Source organism: Dendrobates tinctorius, unplaced genomic scaffold (genome assembly GCF_039654945.1).
Source record: "Dendrobates tinctorius isolate UK_male_01 unplaced genomic scaffold, ASM3965494v1 ptg000120l, whole genome shotgun sequence".
Classification (NCBI taxonomy): Eukaryota; Metazoa; Chordata; class Amphibia; order Anura; family Dendrobatidae; genus Dendrobates; species Dendrobates tinctorius.
Window position 1 is genome coordinate 34,154,617 of NW_027361788.1, and position 13,701 is coordinate 34,168,317.

At 46.4% G+C, this 13,701-nt stretch overlaps 1 protein-coding gene across 2 annotated transcripts in view; it reads left to right on the forward strand.

Moving 5' to 3' along the window:
- Window positions 1–13,701, forward strand: part of PKN3 (protein kinase N3) — a 56,746-nt gene that overhangs the window by 31,373 nt on the left and 11,672 nt on the right. For both annotated transcript variants that reach the window (XM_073541122.1, XM_073541123.1), the window contains exons 2-4: window positions 7,844–8,126; window positions 8,388–8,542; window positions 11,843–12,109. In XM_073541122.1, coding sequence (XP_073397223.1) covers window positions 7,844–8,126; window positions 8,388–8,542; window positions 11,843–12,109 — 705 coding nt within the window. The remainder of the gene's footprint in view (window positions 1–7,843; window positions 8,127–8,387; window positions 8,543–11,842; window positions 12,110–13,701) is intronic.

Consider the following 13,701-nt stretch of genomic DNA (forward strand, 5'->3'; position numbering starts at 1 on the left):
CTGGTCTGATGAGACCAAGATCGAGATCTTTGGTGCCAACCACACACGTGACGTTTGGAGACTGGATGGCACTGCATACGACCCCAAGAATACCATCCCTACAGTCAAGCATGGTGGTGGCAGCATCATGCTGTGGGGCTGTTTCTCAGCCAAGGGGCCTGGCCATCTGGTCCGCATCCATGGGAAGATGGATAGCACGGCCAACCTGGAGATTTTGGCCAAGAACCTCCGCTCCTCCATCAAGGATCTTAAGATGGGTCGTCATTTCATCTTCCAACAAGACAACGACCCAAAGCACACAGCCAAGAAAACCAAGGCCTGGTTCAAGAGGCAAAAAATCAAGGTTTTGGAGTGGCCTAGTCAGTCTCCTGACCTTAACCCAATTGAAAACTTGTGGAAGGAGCTCAAGATTAAAGTCCACATGAGACACCCAAAGAAGCTAGATAACTTGGAGGAGTGGGCCAAGATAACTCCAGAGACCTGTGCCGGCCTGATCAGGTCTTATAAAAGACGATTATTAGCTGTAATTGCAAACAAGGGTTATTCCACAAAATATTAAACCTAGGGGTTGAATAATAATTGACCCACACTTTTATGTTTAAAATTTATTAAAATTTAACTGAGCAACATAACTTTTTGGTTTGTAAGATTTATGCATCTGTTAATAAATCCTGCTCTTGTGTGAAGTTTGAAGGCTCTAACTTATTTGCATCCTATCAAACCTGCTAAATCTGCAGGGGGTTGAATACTACTTGTAGGCACTGTGTGTGTGTATATATATATATATATATATATATACACACACACACACACAGTGCCTACAAGTATTATATATATATATATAATAAAAACACGTGCGCACACTTGTCTGGTGAGTGTGTGTGTGTGTATATATATAAATATAATGTGCGCACACTTGTCTGGTGTGTGTATAACATGTGCGCACACTTGTTATATACACACACAAAACAGACATGTGCGCACACTTGTCTGGTGTGTGTGTATATAATATGTGCGCACACTTGTCTGGTGTGTGTGTGTATATAACATGTGCGCACACTTGTCTGGTGTGTGTGTGTGTATATAACATGTGCGCACACTTGTCTGGTGTGTGTGTGTGTGTGTGTGTGTGTGTATATAACATGTGCGCACACTTGTCTGGTGTGTGTGTGTGTATATAACATGTGCGCACACTTGTCTGGTGTGTGTGTGTGTGTATATAACATGTGCGCACACTTGTCTGGTGTGTGTGTGTGTGTGTATATAACATGTGCGCACACTTGTCTGGTGTGTGTGTGTGTGTATATAACATGTGCGCACACTTGTCTGGTGTGTGTGTGTGTGTGTGTGTGTATATAACATGTGCGCACATTTGTCTGGTGTGTGTGTGTGTGTATATAACATGTGCGCACACTTGTCTGGTGTGTGTGTGTATATCAGGGTTTCCCAACTCCAGTCCTCAAGGCACACCAACAGATCATGTTTTCAGGATTTCCTTTGTATTGCACAGGTGAAGCAATTATCACCTGAGCAATACTAAGGAAATCCTGAAAACATGATCTGTTGGTGTGCCTTGAGGACTGGAGTTGGGAAACCCTGGTGTATATAACATGTGCGCACACTTGTCTGGTGTGTGTGTGTATATAACATGTGCGCACACTTGTCTGGTGTGTGTGTGTATATAACATGTGCGCACACTTGTCTGGTGTGTGTGTGTATATAACATGTGCGCACACTTGTCTGGTGTGTGTGTGTATATAACATGTGCGCACACTTGTCTGGTGTGTGTGTGTATATAACATGTGCGCACACTTGTCTGGTGTGTGTGTGTGTGTATATAACATGTGTGCACACTTGTCTGGTGTGTGTGTGTGTGTATATAACATGTGCGCACACTTGTCTGGTGTGTGTGTGTGTGTATATATATAACGTGCGCACACTTGTCTGGTGTGTGTGTGTGTGTATATATAACGTGCGCACACTTGTCTGGTGTGTGTGTGTATATATAACGTGCGCACACTTGTCTGGTGTGTGTGTGTATATAACATGTGCGCACACTTGTCTGGTGTGTGTGTGTATATAACATGTGCGCACACTTGTCTGGTGTGTGTGTATATATAACATGTGCGCACACTTGTCTGGTGTGTGTGTGTATATAACATGTGCGCACACTTGTCTGGTGTGTGTGTGTATATAACATGTGCGCACACTTGTCTGGTGTGTGTGTGTATATAACATGTGCGCACACTTGTCTGGTGTGTGTGTGTGTGTGTGTGTGTGTATATAACATGTGCGCACACTTGTCTGGTGTGTGTGTGTGTTGTGAGAATCATGTGGGAATAGTGGATGAGGGCAGGTATATCTCGCCCAGATACCTTTCCTATGTGGCCTAGTCTGGTCAGTATCTCGCCTGGTTACTAATGAATAATGGGAGGGCGGATATAAAAGGATGCCAGGTGGTTGTGTGAGTGTCTCAGCCTGGGAACACAGAGAGCTTGTCTGTGTGAGAGACACACGTGAGTGAAAGCAGTGCCCACTGTAACTGTGGTTTGGCTGGACGAGAGAAGCCCGCCAGTTGGTAGTTAGGTTGTACCTTGTTTAGTTAGTGCCGGACAGGCAAGGATTTGTTTTATGTTTTTATTTCCTTTATGCATTGCTTTCACCTTTAATAAACCTGACCCAGTGTCAGTTACACCCGGACCCCGGCTGGGCACCTGAGTTTCATGCTGAACGCACGTGACCTTTGACCCCATCAAAGGCGATCCCGGAGTGTTTTATCACATTGTGGTGGAGAACGTGGGCATCACATTGGAAGCATGGGCATGGAGGACGTGGTGAAAGCGCTGATACAGTCCACCGCCGTGCAGGAAGAAGCTAATCGGGTGATGATGACCCAGCTGAAGGAGTTGGTGGACATGACAGCTACCGATCGTTCGCTTCTCCAGCAGGTGGCGCAGCGCCTGGCAAGCTTACCTGAGGTTAACCTGGAAGCCGAGTCAAGAGTGGTTCACGTGAGTCGGTACTGGCAGAAGATGACGACCGAAGATGACGTCGAGGCATACCTGACCACGTTTGAACGGACGGCGGTGCGAGAAAAATGGCCGAAGGCACGATGGGCCGGCCTGATTGCCCCGTTTCTGTCCGGTGAGGCCCTAAAGGCTTATTATGACTTAGAACCTGAAGCCGCGCAGGACTTTGACAAACTGATAGCCGAGATCTTGGCCCGGCTGGGAGTGACGACCGCTGTTCGTGCACAGAGAGTGCATCAATGGACTTATCAGCCGGATAAACCACCGCGGTCACAGATGTTCGACCTGATCCACGTGACGAAGAAGTGGCTACAACCCGAGGTGCTGACAGCGCCAGAGAGTCGTCATGGACAAGTACCTGAGAGCTCTACCGCCAGCCCTGAGGAAGTGGGTAAGCCATGGAAATTCTACGACGGCAGATCAACTGGTGGATCAGTAAGACTTTTCCAGGGAGTAGGGGAGAAGGAAAAATCCTTAAGACAGTGGGGGAAGAAAACGGGACTGCCCGCACTGCGAGGCCGAGAGTAACGAACTATGGTCTAAGCAAGGGGCCCGTTAGGTGTTTCCGCTGCCAAGAGATGGGCCACATTGCTGCGAACTGTCCGGTCACTGCTGAACCCATGCAGTGCGACGTCACAGACTCTAAAAACCGCATGTCTATGGTTGCACGGGTAGTGAGTGCGAATGCCGGTCAAAAGGATGTGGAAAAACACTTGTGTGATTTAACTGTTGATGGCAAAAATGTGGTGGCATTGTTAGACTCAGGAAGTGTGGTGACTCTGGTGAAGGCCAGTCTGGTGTCAGCCCCGACTGGACCATCAGACAAATTTTCTGTAACGTGTGTGCATGGAGACACCTGTTCGTACCACACCACGGTCATATGCATTACTACTTCCTATGGGTCTGTGCAACATAAAGTGGGACTCGTCCCTGTGTTATTGCATGATGTTATCTTGGGCTGGGACTTTCCAAACTTCTGGCAATTGTGGGAGAATCAGTTGATGCCCCAGGGTAATAGTGTACATGGTTCTTCTCCCAGGGCGCGTGTGGGTCCCGAACCCCTGGATGAGGTCCCCCCGGAAGACTCGGGGGAAGAGTCTGCTGGAAATGACCTGCAGTTCCCATTTTCAGTCATGGCGGGTGATACGGAGGAGACCAGGGAAGAGGAGGAGGTCGACAGCCGTCCACCTCCCCGTTTGCCGGATTTGGAAGTTCAGAAAGATGACTTCCAAAGCGAGCAAATAAAGGATCCTACCCTTTCTCATGCTAGGACAAATGTAAAAGTGATAAATGGGGTACCCGTAGAACCTGGCCCTAGGCTGGCATATCCTTACATGGTCCTGGAGAATGATTTACTATATCAGATAGAGAAAAAGGGGGAAGACACGGTGCAGCTATTAGTCGTGCCAAAACCCTACCGGCGGCAGGTGCTGGACCTGGCCCACGGACATGTGATGGGAGGTCACCTGGGAGTCCAGAAAACCACTGAAAGGATATTACACTGTTTTGTTTGGCCAGGCATGCATCACGATATTCGTGTATATTGTGAGTCTTATCCTGACTGCCAAGCCTCTGCGCCTAAGCCCCGGTTCTGTAGCCCTTTGGTACCCCTACCTATTATTGAGGTCCCGTTTGAAAGGATTGGGATGGATTTAGTTGGGCCCCTTCCACGGTCTGCACGTGGACACCAACATATCCTGGTCCTCTTGGATTATGCCACTCGTTACCCGGAGGCCATCCCTTTGCATACCACGGCCACCAAGACGATTGCCAAGGAACTGGTGCATGTGTTTAGTCGGGTTGGTATACCAAAACAGATACTCACCGACCAGGGGACTCCCTTTATGTCCAGGGTAATGAAGGCGCTCTGCCGGTTGTTACAAATCGAACCGTTACGCACATCCATGTATCACCCTCAAACAGACGGGTTGGTCGAACGGTTCAATAAGACTCTGAAGCAGATGCTGAGAAACTCGATAGACAAGGATGGGAAGAACTGGGACTATTTACTTCCGTATTTCCTTTTTGCCATCAGGGAAGTGCCCCAGTCTTCCACCGGATTCTCGCCTTTCGAGTTATTGTACGCCCGACGTCCTCGCGGACTGTTAGACGTCGCCAAAGAAACCTGGGAGGGACAGGTCACTCCGTTTAAAACGGTGATAGATCACGTGTCCCAAATGCAGGACCGTATTGCGGCTGTTATGCCTATCGTCAAAGAACACATGATGCAGGCTCAAGGAGCCCAAAAAAGAATCTATGATAGCGGCGCCAAGATCCGTACATTTGCACCCGGAGATAGTGTTGATCCTGGTCCCCACGGTGGACAGTAAGTTCCTAGCAAAGTGGCAGGGCCCCTTTGAGATTAAGGAAAGAGTTGGTGAAGTAAACTACAAAGTATACCAGGCAGGTAAACGGAAACCTGAACAGGTTTATCATGTAAATCTGATAAAACCCTGGAAAGATCGGTCTGCCTTGTCAGCGGAGCTGGCCCGTCCCGTCTGCTCGCATACCGTACCGGAGGTACGGGTTGCAGAGACTCTCTCGGAGCGGCAAAAGACTGAGGTCAGGCAGTTTCTACTTCGCAACCAAAAGTTTTACTCAGAAAAACCCGGGCAGACTACGCTAATGAAACATGACATCTTAACGGAACCTGGTGTCACAGTTCACGTGAAACCCTACAGAATTCTGGAAGCGCGCCGTGAAGCCGTTTCCCGAGAAGTGAAGGCAATGTTAGTTAGGTGTCATTGAGGAATCACACAGTGCTTGGTCCAGCCCGATTGTGTTAATTCCTAAACCGGACGGCACCATCCGGTTCTGCAATGACTTCAGGAAACTGAATGCGGTCTCAAAATTTGATGCCTACCCTATGCCCGGGTCGACGAGTTAATAGATCGGTTAGGAAAGGCCCGGTATATTACGACCCTAGACCTAACAAAGGGGTATTGGCAGATCCCTCTGGCGGAGGCGGACAGAGAAAAGACGGCATTTGCTACGCCGGAAGGTTTATTTCAGTATGTGTATATGCCGTTTGGACTGCACGGAGCATTGGCGACCTTCCAGAGACTGATGGATCGAGTCCTGAGGCCACATAGGCAGTACGCTTCGGCCTATTTGGATGACATTGTCATTTACAGCTTGGACTGGGAGACTCATCTCCAGAAAGTACAAGCTGTGATTGACGACCTGTGGGAGGCAGGTCTAACCGCGAACCCCAAGAAATGTCACATCGGGCTAGAAGAAGCCCGGTATTTGGGGTATGTAATTGGGAGGGGTGTTGTTAAACCCCAGGTCGATAAGATTCAAGCGGTTCAGGACTGGCCGCAACCTGTCAACAAGAAGCAGGTGCAAGCCTTCCTGGGGATCGCCGGCTATTATCGCCGGTTCATACCCAATTTTGCAGCCATTGCTACCCCCCTGACGGATCTTACCAAAGGGAAAGACTCTGTCATGATTAAATGGAATTTAGCAGCTGAAGAAGCCTTCCATAGCCTAAAACGGGCACTTTGCTCTCAACCCGTACTGGTGACTCCAGACTTCTGCAGCGAGTTTGTGGTACAAACGGATGCCTCTGATACCGGTATCGGGGCCGTACTGTCACAAGTGAGGGACGGAGTGGAGCACCCAGTCCTCTATCTCAGCAGGAAGCTGAATAAACATGAGCAAAAGTATGCAGTCGTAGAAAAAGAGTGCCTAGCCATTTAGTGGGCTCTAGAGGCCCTCAAATATTACCTGGTGGGTCAAAAATTCAGGCTGATCACTGACCATGCTCCTCTCAAGTGGATGCACTTGCACAAGGAACAGAATAGCAGGGTGACCCGGTGGTTCCTTGCCCTGCAGGTCTACACTTTTACGGTGGAGCACTGCCCAGGGGTATAGATGGGGAATGCAGATGCCCTGTCCCGAGTGCACTGTTTGGTGGGTGTCATTGCTTGACCGGAGTGGTCTGAGCAGAGGGGGGGGGATATGTGAGAGTCATGTGGGAATAGTGGATGAGGGCAGGTATATCTCGCCCAGATACCTTTCCTATGTGGCCTAGTCTGGTCAGTATCTCACCTGGTGACCAATGAATAATGGGAGGCGGATATAAAAGGATGCCAGGTGGTTGTGTGAGGGTCTCAGCCTGGGGACACAGAAAGCCTGTCTGTGTGCGAGACACATATGAGTGAAAGCAGTGCCCACTGCAACTGTGGTTTGGCTGGACGGGAGAAGCCCGCCAGTTGGTAGTTAGGTTGTAACTTGTTTAGTTAGTGCCGGACAGGCAAGGATTTGTTTTGGCTTTTTTTTTCTTTATGCATTGCTTTCACCATTAATAAACCTGACCCAGTGTCAGTTATACCCGAATCCCAGCTCTGCGCCTGAGTTTCATGACGAACGCACGTGACCTTTAACCCCAGCAAAGGCGATCCCGGAGTGTTTTAGTGTGTGTGTGTGTGTATGTGTGTATATATATATATATATATATATATATATATATATATATATATATATCATGTGCGCACACTTGTCTGTGTTGTGTGGTCGGTATTTTGGGACACTGTCCCTTTGTACCTCATGAGGTTGGAGTCTCTCCTGGATTATCTGACTCAGCCGCATTCACGGACAGGAAGCCGTTTTAGGAAATGACGACTTGTCTGTAAACTTTTCCACACTTTTTTTTTTTATATATTTTTTTTTTCCCCTACACACAGGCAGGAGTAGGACTCTCATCATGCTGGGAAGTCAGGTGTATGTCTTCATTTCCTGTCGCCCTTGGGCGTTACAGGTGTGTTCGTGTTGTCTACGCTGGCCGTTAACCCCTTGATTGTCACCTGCAGGTGAGCCACAGGATGGAGATCAGGAATGGAGGATCGCTGATCTTGGATCCAGGGTTCCAGCAGCAACTGGAGGACTCCCGGGAACAATTGAAACGGGAGATCCAGAGGGAGCTGAAGATAAAGGAAGGGGCTGAGAACTTACGCAAAGTGTCCACGGATAAGAAGCATCAAGGCCACGTGGAGAGCCAGCTGAAGACTTCCAACCGCCGCTTACAGGAGCTGCACCGTCAACTGCAGGAACTCAATGGCCGCATCGTCATCATGGAGAAGGACAGCAAGCAAGGCAGGAGGAAAAACAAATGGGTTGGGTTAGTCTATTTCCAAAGAAACAGCGCCACTTTTGTTTGCAGGTTGTGTTTGGTATTGCAGTTGAGTGAACAGAGCTGGGTTGCAATACCACAAAGCGCCTGTGAACAGGAGTGGCACTGTTCTCCAAGTGGTTGGTAATTTATCCTTCCACAATGGTGCAGATTTGCATTCTGAGTTACGGGAAAGTTTTGCTGTGCAATGAGGCGTAATGTAGGCTTTCTGTTTTCATTTTCAGATGGAATGATTTCTCCCGATCACTGTATATTCGATCAAAGCCTCGACCCAAGGCAGCGGCGGGTGGAAGCACTGAAGAGGCAGCTGCACATCGAGAACAAGGTGAAGCAGGGAGCAGAGAACATTATTCAAATGTTTTCTACTGGAGCCTCCAAGGTGAGAACCGGCCCCGAGTTCCCCCATGGTCAGTAGCATCTGGTTAGTCAGGTACATAACAAGAGTCACAGGAAATGCAAATATACAGTGTATTTAATGCAGTATGTAGGTATATGGAGTGTATACATTACTGATCCTGAGATGTATCTTGTATTATACTCCAGAGCTGCACTCACTATTCTGCTTTTGCAGTCACTGTACATACATTACATTACTGATCCTGCGTTACATCTTGTATTATACTCCAGAGCTGCACTCACTATTCTGCTTTTGCAGTCACTGTGTACATACATTACATTACTGATCCACCAGCAGGAGAGTGAATGCAGCTCTGCAGTATTATACAGGGGGAAACTTGGTCAGAGTTGAAGGAAAGGTGACTGCAGCACGTTACCAGCAAATACTGGAGGCAAATTTGCAATCATGAACCCGGAAGCTGCGCTTGGGACGTGCTTGGACGTTCCAACATGACAATGACCCAAAACACAAGGCCAAGTCGACCTGTCATTGGCTACAGCAGAACAAAGTGTAGGTTCTGGAGTGGCCATCTGTCTCCTGACCTCAATATCATTGAGCCACTCTGGGGAGATCTCAAGTGCACAGTTCATGCTAGACAGCCCAGGAATTTACAGGGACTGGAGGCTTTTTTGCCAAGAAGAGTGAGCAGCTTTACCATCTGACAAAATAAAGAACATCATCCACAACTACCACAAAAGACTTCAAGCTGTCATTGATATTAGAGGGGGCATTACACAGTGTTAAGAAATGGGGTATGTAAACTTCTGATCAGGGTCATTTGGATGTTTTGAGTTGTTATTATAATTTAAAAAGAGAAAACACAGTAGTTTGACAATAAATGGCTTCACCCAACCACTAACCATGAGTGGAGAAAAGGTTTGGTGTTGTCATCCATATTCTCTGAAAAAAGGCCAAGAAAGGAAAAATTCTGCCGGGGTATATAAACTTTTGAGCACAACTGTATGTACACAGTGACTACACCGGCAGAATAGTGAGTGCAGCTCTGAAGTATAATACGGGATGTAACTCAGGATCAGTAATGTAATGTATGTACACAGTGACTGCACCAGCAGAATAGTGAGTGCAGCTCTGTGGTATAATACAGGATGTAACCCAGGATCAGTACAGGATACGTAATGTCATGTATGTACACAGTGACTGCACCAGCAGAATAGTGAGTGCAGCTCTGGGGTATAATACAGGAAGTAACTCAGGATCCATAATGTATGTACACAGTGACTGCACCAGCAGAATAGTGAGTGCAGCTCTGGTGTATAATACAGGATGTAACTCAGGATCAGTAATGTAATGTATGTACACAGTGACTGCACCAGCAGAATAGTGAGTGCAGCTCTGGCGCATAATACAGGATGTTACTCAGGATCAGTATAGGATCAGTAATGTAATGTATGTACACAGTGACTGCACCAGCAGAATAGTGAGTGCAGCTCTGGAGTATAATACAGGATGTAACTCATGATCAGTACAGGATCAGTAATGTATGCACGCAGTGACTGCACCAGCAGAATAGTGAGTGCAGCTCTGGGGTATAATACAGGATGTAACTCAGGATCAGTACAGGATCAGTAATGTATGTACACAGTGACTGCACCAGCAGAATAGTGAGTGCAGCTCTGGAGTATAATACAGGATGTAACTCCGGATCAGTACAAGATAAGTAATGTAATGTATGCACACAGTGACTGCACCAGCAGAATAGTGAGTGCAGCTCTGGGGTTTAATACAGGATGTAACTCCGGATCAGTACAAGATCAGTAATGTATGTACACAGTGACTGCACCAGCAGAATAGTGAGTGCAGCTCTGGAGTATAATACAGGATGTAACTCATGATCAGTACAGGATCAGTAATGTATGTACACAGTGACTGCACCAGCAGAATAGTGAGTGCAGCTCTGGAGTATAATACAGGATGTAACTCCGGATCAGTACAAGATAAGTAATGTAATGTATGCACACAGTGACTGCACCAGCAGAATAGGGAGTGCAGCTCTGGAGTATAATACAGGATGTAACTCATGATCAGTACAGGATCAGTAATGTATGTACACAGTGACTGCACCAGCAGAATAGTGAGTGCAGCTCTGGAGTATAATACAGGATGAAACTCCGGATCAGTACAAGATAAGTAATGTAATGTATGCACACAGTGACTGCACCAGCAGAATAGTGAGTGCAGCTCTGGAGTATAATACAGGATGTAACTCATGATCAGTACAGGATCAGTAATGTATGTACACAGTGACTGCACCAGCAGAATAGTGAGTGCAGCTCTGGAGTATAATACAGGATGTAACTCCGGATCAGTACAAGATAAGTAATGTAATGTATGCACACAGTGACTGCACCAGCAGAATAGTGAGTGCAGCTCTGGGGTTTAATACAGGATGTAACTCCGGATCAGTACAAGATCAGTAATGTATGTACACAGTGACTGCACCAGCAGAATAGTGAGTGCAGCTCTGGAGTATAATTAATTGTGACCAGACATGAGATGGTATATGAAGGAGTGAAGCACAGGAATGAGCGTCTTCTTCCACTTTCTGGCTGTGCCCACCCTATATAGCACATGGAGATCTTGTTTGAACCTCCGGTGAATGTGGTGGTACAGGGGGCCCGTCTCTGGTGTATGTTGTATGCGGTAACTTCAGGAATGCTCGGCGCCCTCGGATTCCACAGTTTCTCAGGTTAGTTGAGTTGGAGTTTGGCAGTGCACCGATGCGGAATCTGGGCCTTCTTCCCATGTGTTGCGCTGCTGATGGGATTATAATGTGTGGTCATCACCTAAAACCTAACCAGCAGCAGAACTGAGGGCTAAAGCTTTGTCAGGGCAATCTCTTAAAGGGACAATCCATCTTCATTTGAAGCTAAAAGGTTTTTTCCATGGCTGTAATATTAATAGAAATTTCTTGGGGATGAGTCCTCAATATGGTTGTGGTCTGTCTCTCATCACCCCATCTTACCAGCTGGTTAAACATGGCTGCTACAGAATGTATGGATATCCTGACACACAGCACCAAATCCTCTACTTACCTTATTACAACCATGGAGATCAATGATAATTCTGACGTCCTGCAGCCACCACTAGATGGCGCTGCATATGTATATCTAAACAGCTGTATAAATGTATGTGCAATGAGCTCCCCTAGTGATGGCTATGGGTAACCACAATGTTATGAAGGCATAGCTGAGGGCAGCTCGGTGGGGGGGGCCTGGTCTTCCTCTATGATGGGTACACCACTGAATGTGCCATCTATTTCAGGACAGGAAACTGCTGGACACGGCTCAGCAGATGCTTCAGGACAGCCGGATAAAAACAGAATTGCTGCGCATGCAGATTGTGAAGTTGACGCAATCCCCTGGGTCGGCATCAGAGCTTCAGGACGCGGACACCCTCCCTCCGCTAGAGCTACGACTGGAGGAGCTCAGGCGGCACCTACGGGTGGAGGCCGCGGTCGCAGAGGGAGCAAAGAACGTGGTAAAATTACTGGGAGGACGAAAAGTGCAGGATCGCAAGGCTTTGGCGGAGGTGAATCATGGTGGTGATTAATAGGGGAAGAGGTAGTGCTGGTCTCTGTATTATCAATATGAAAGGGGTTGTAAACCATGAGGAAAAACATCCAGAAACAGCGCCACACCTGTCCACTGGCTGAGTCTGGTACTGCAGCTCTGGTCCTGAAATGTGAACAGGTTGAGCTGCAATACCATGCACCACCTGTAAACAGGAGTGGCGCTGTATTTGTAATCGAGCAGCTTTTAGAACAGAAACGTGCAGATGAGCTGCGGATTTTGATGTGGGAATTTCTAAAACCGGCCTGTTCTTCTAAGGAAAAAACATCCTGATGAATGGTACTGATTTTCAGTCGGAGAAATCTCTGTATATATCTGAATGTCTTTTTATTGTTTTTTTTTCCAGATTAAATCCACATTTGTACATGTTCAGTATTTGGTCCGTGTTCTACACCAGTATTTGTAAGTCAAAACCAGGAGAGGAACAATCCGAGGAAATGTGTAATAAATACAGAAGTGGTGACGTGTTTCTATCACCCACTCCTGGTTTTGACTTACAAATACTGAGGTAAAATACTGAATGTGTGAATGTGACCCTATAGTTGCAGAACATTCAGCAACAGTACTTGTAGCAAATATGCGTCATGTGCACAGACCCTAATACACACACTTGTTTTTTTTAAGTTTTACTTTTACTGAATAGTGTTTTGGGGGTGCTTTTTTTCTGTAGTGTTTTTTTTTTTCTTTAAGTGTTTTGTTTAATGCAGCACCTTTTATGAAGTTTATTTTTTTTAAAGTGGTTTTGTTTTTTTTCTTTAATTCTTATTCTTTGCAGTTTTGGTGGTACTTTTTTCCTGTTTAGTGGTTGCTTGATTTTTTTTTTGTTTTTTTTTCTATATCATTTTGTTATTTTAATGTAGTTTTTTTGCAGTCTTTTTTTATGCAGCTTAGTGATGCTTTTTCTGTTAGTCTTTTTTTGTTTTTAAGCTGTTTTGGTGGGGTTCTGTTCTTTTTAAGTTTGTTTTTTAATGCAGTGGGTTTTTTCTGCAGGAGTGTGTGTGTGGGGGGGGGTTGCCTTCTCTTTGTAATACAGTGTGTTTTTATGCAATGGTTTTCTTTTAAGGGGTATTCCCATCTCCAAATATCCCAATATATAGTAGATGTAATAATATTAGCAAATACCTCCAATTAGAAATGTAGTATAGTTCATCTGATGGATTGTGCTGCTTACCCCATGTGCAGGGCATTGCAGTAGCTTAGGTTACATGGTAACAACCACTAGTAATACAACTGTCACTATATGAGTGCAGTAGCTTAGGTATCCATGGTTATGACCAATGTTCTGCACATGGGGTAAGCAACATAGTGAATCAGAAGCGCTACACTACATTTCTAATTAGAGGTATTTGCTAATATTACACCTACTACATATTGGGATAGGATCTTGAAGATGGGAATGCCCCTTTAAATACAGCTGTTTTCTTTTTTATTTTGTGGCTGCAGCAGGCAGGGTAAGTATTCGCCTTTTCTTTATATTTCCATTCTCCTCACATTATCACATCCAGCACGTGACTTCATCCTTCAGACGCTGGCGTCACATCTTGGTTTCCT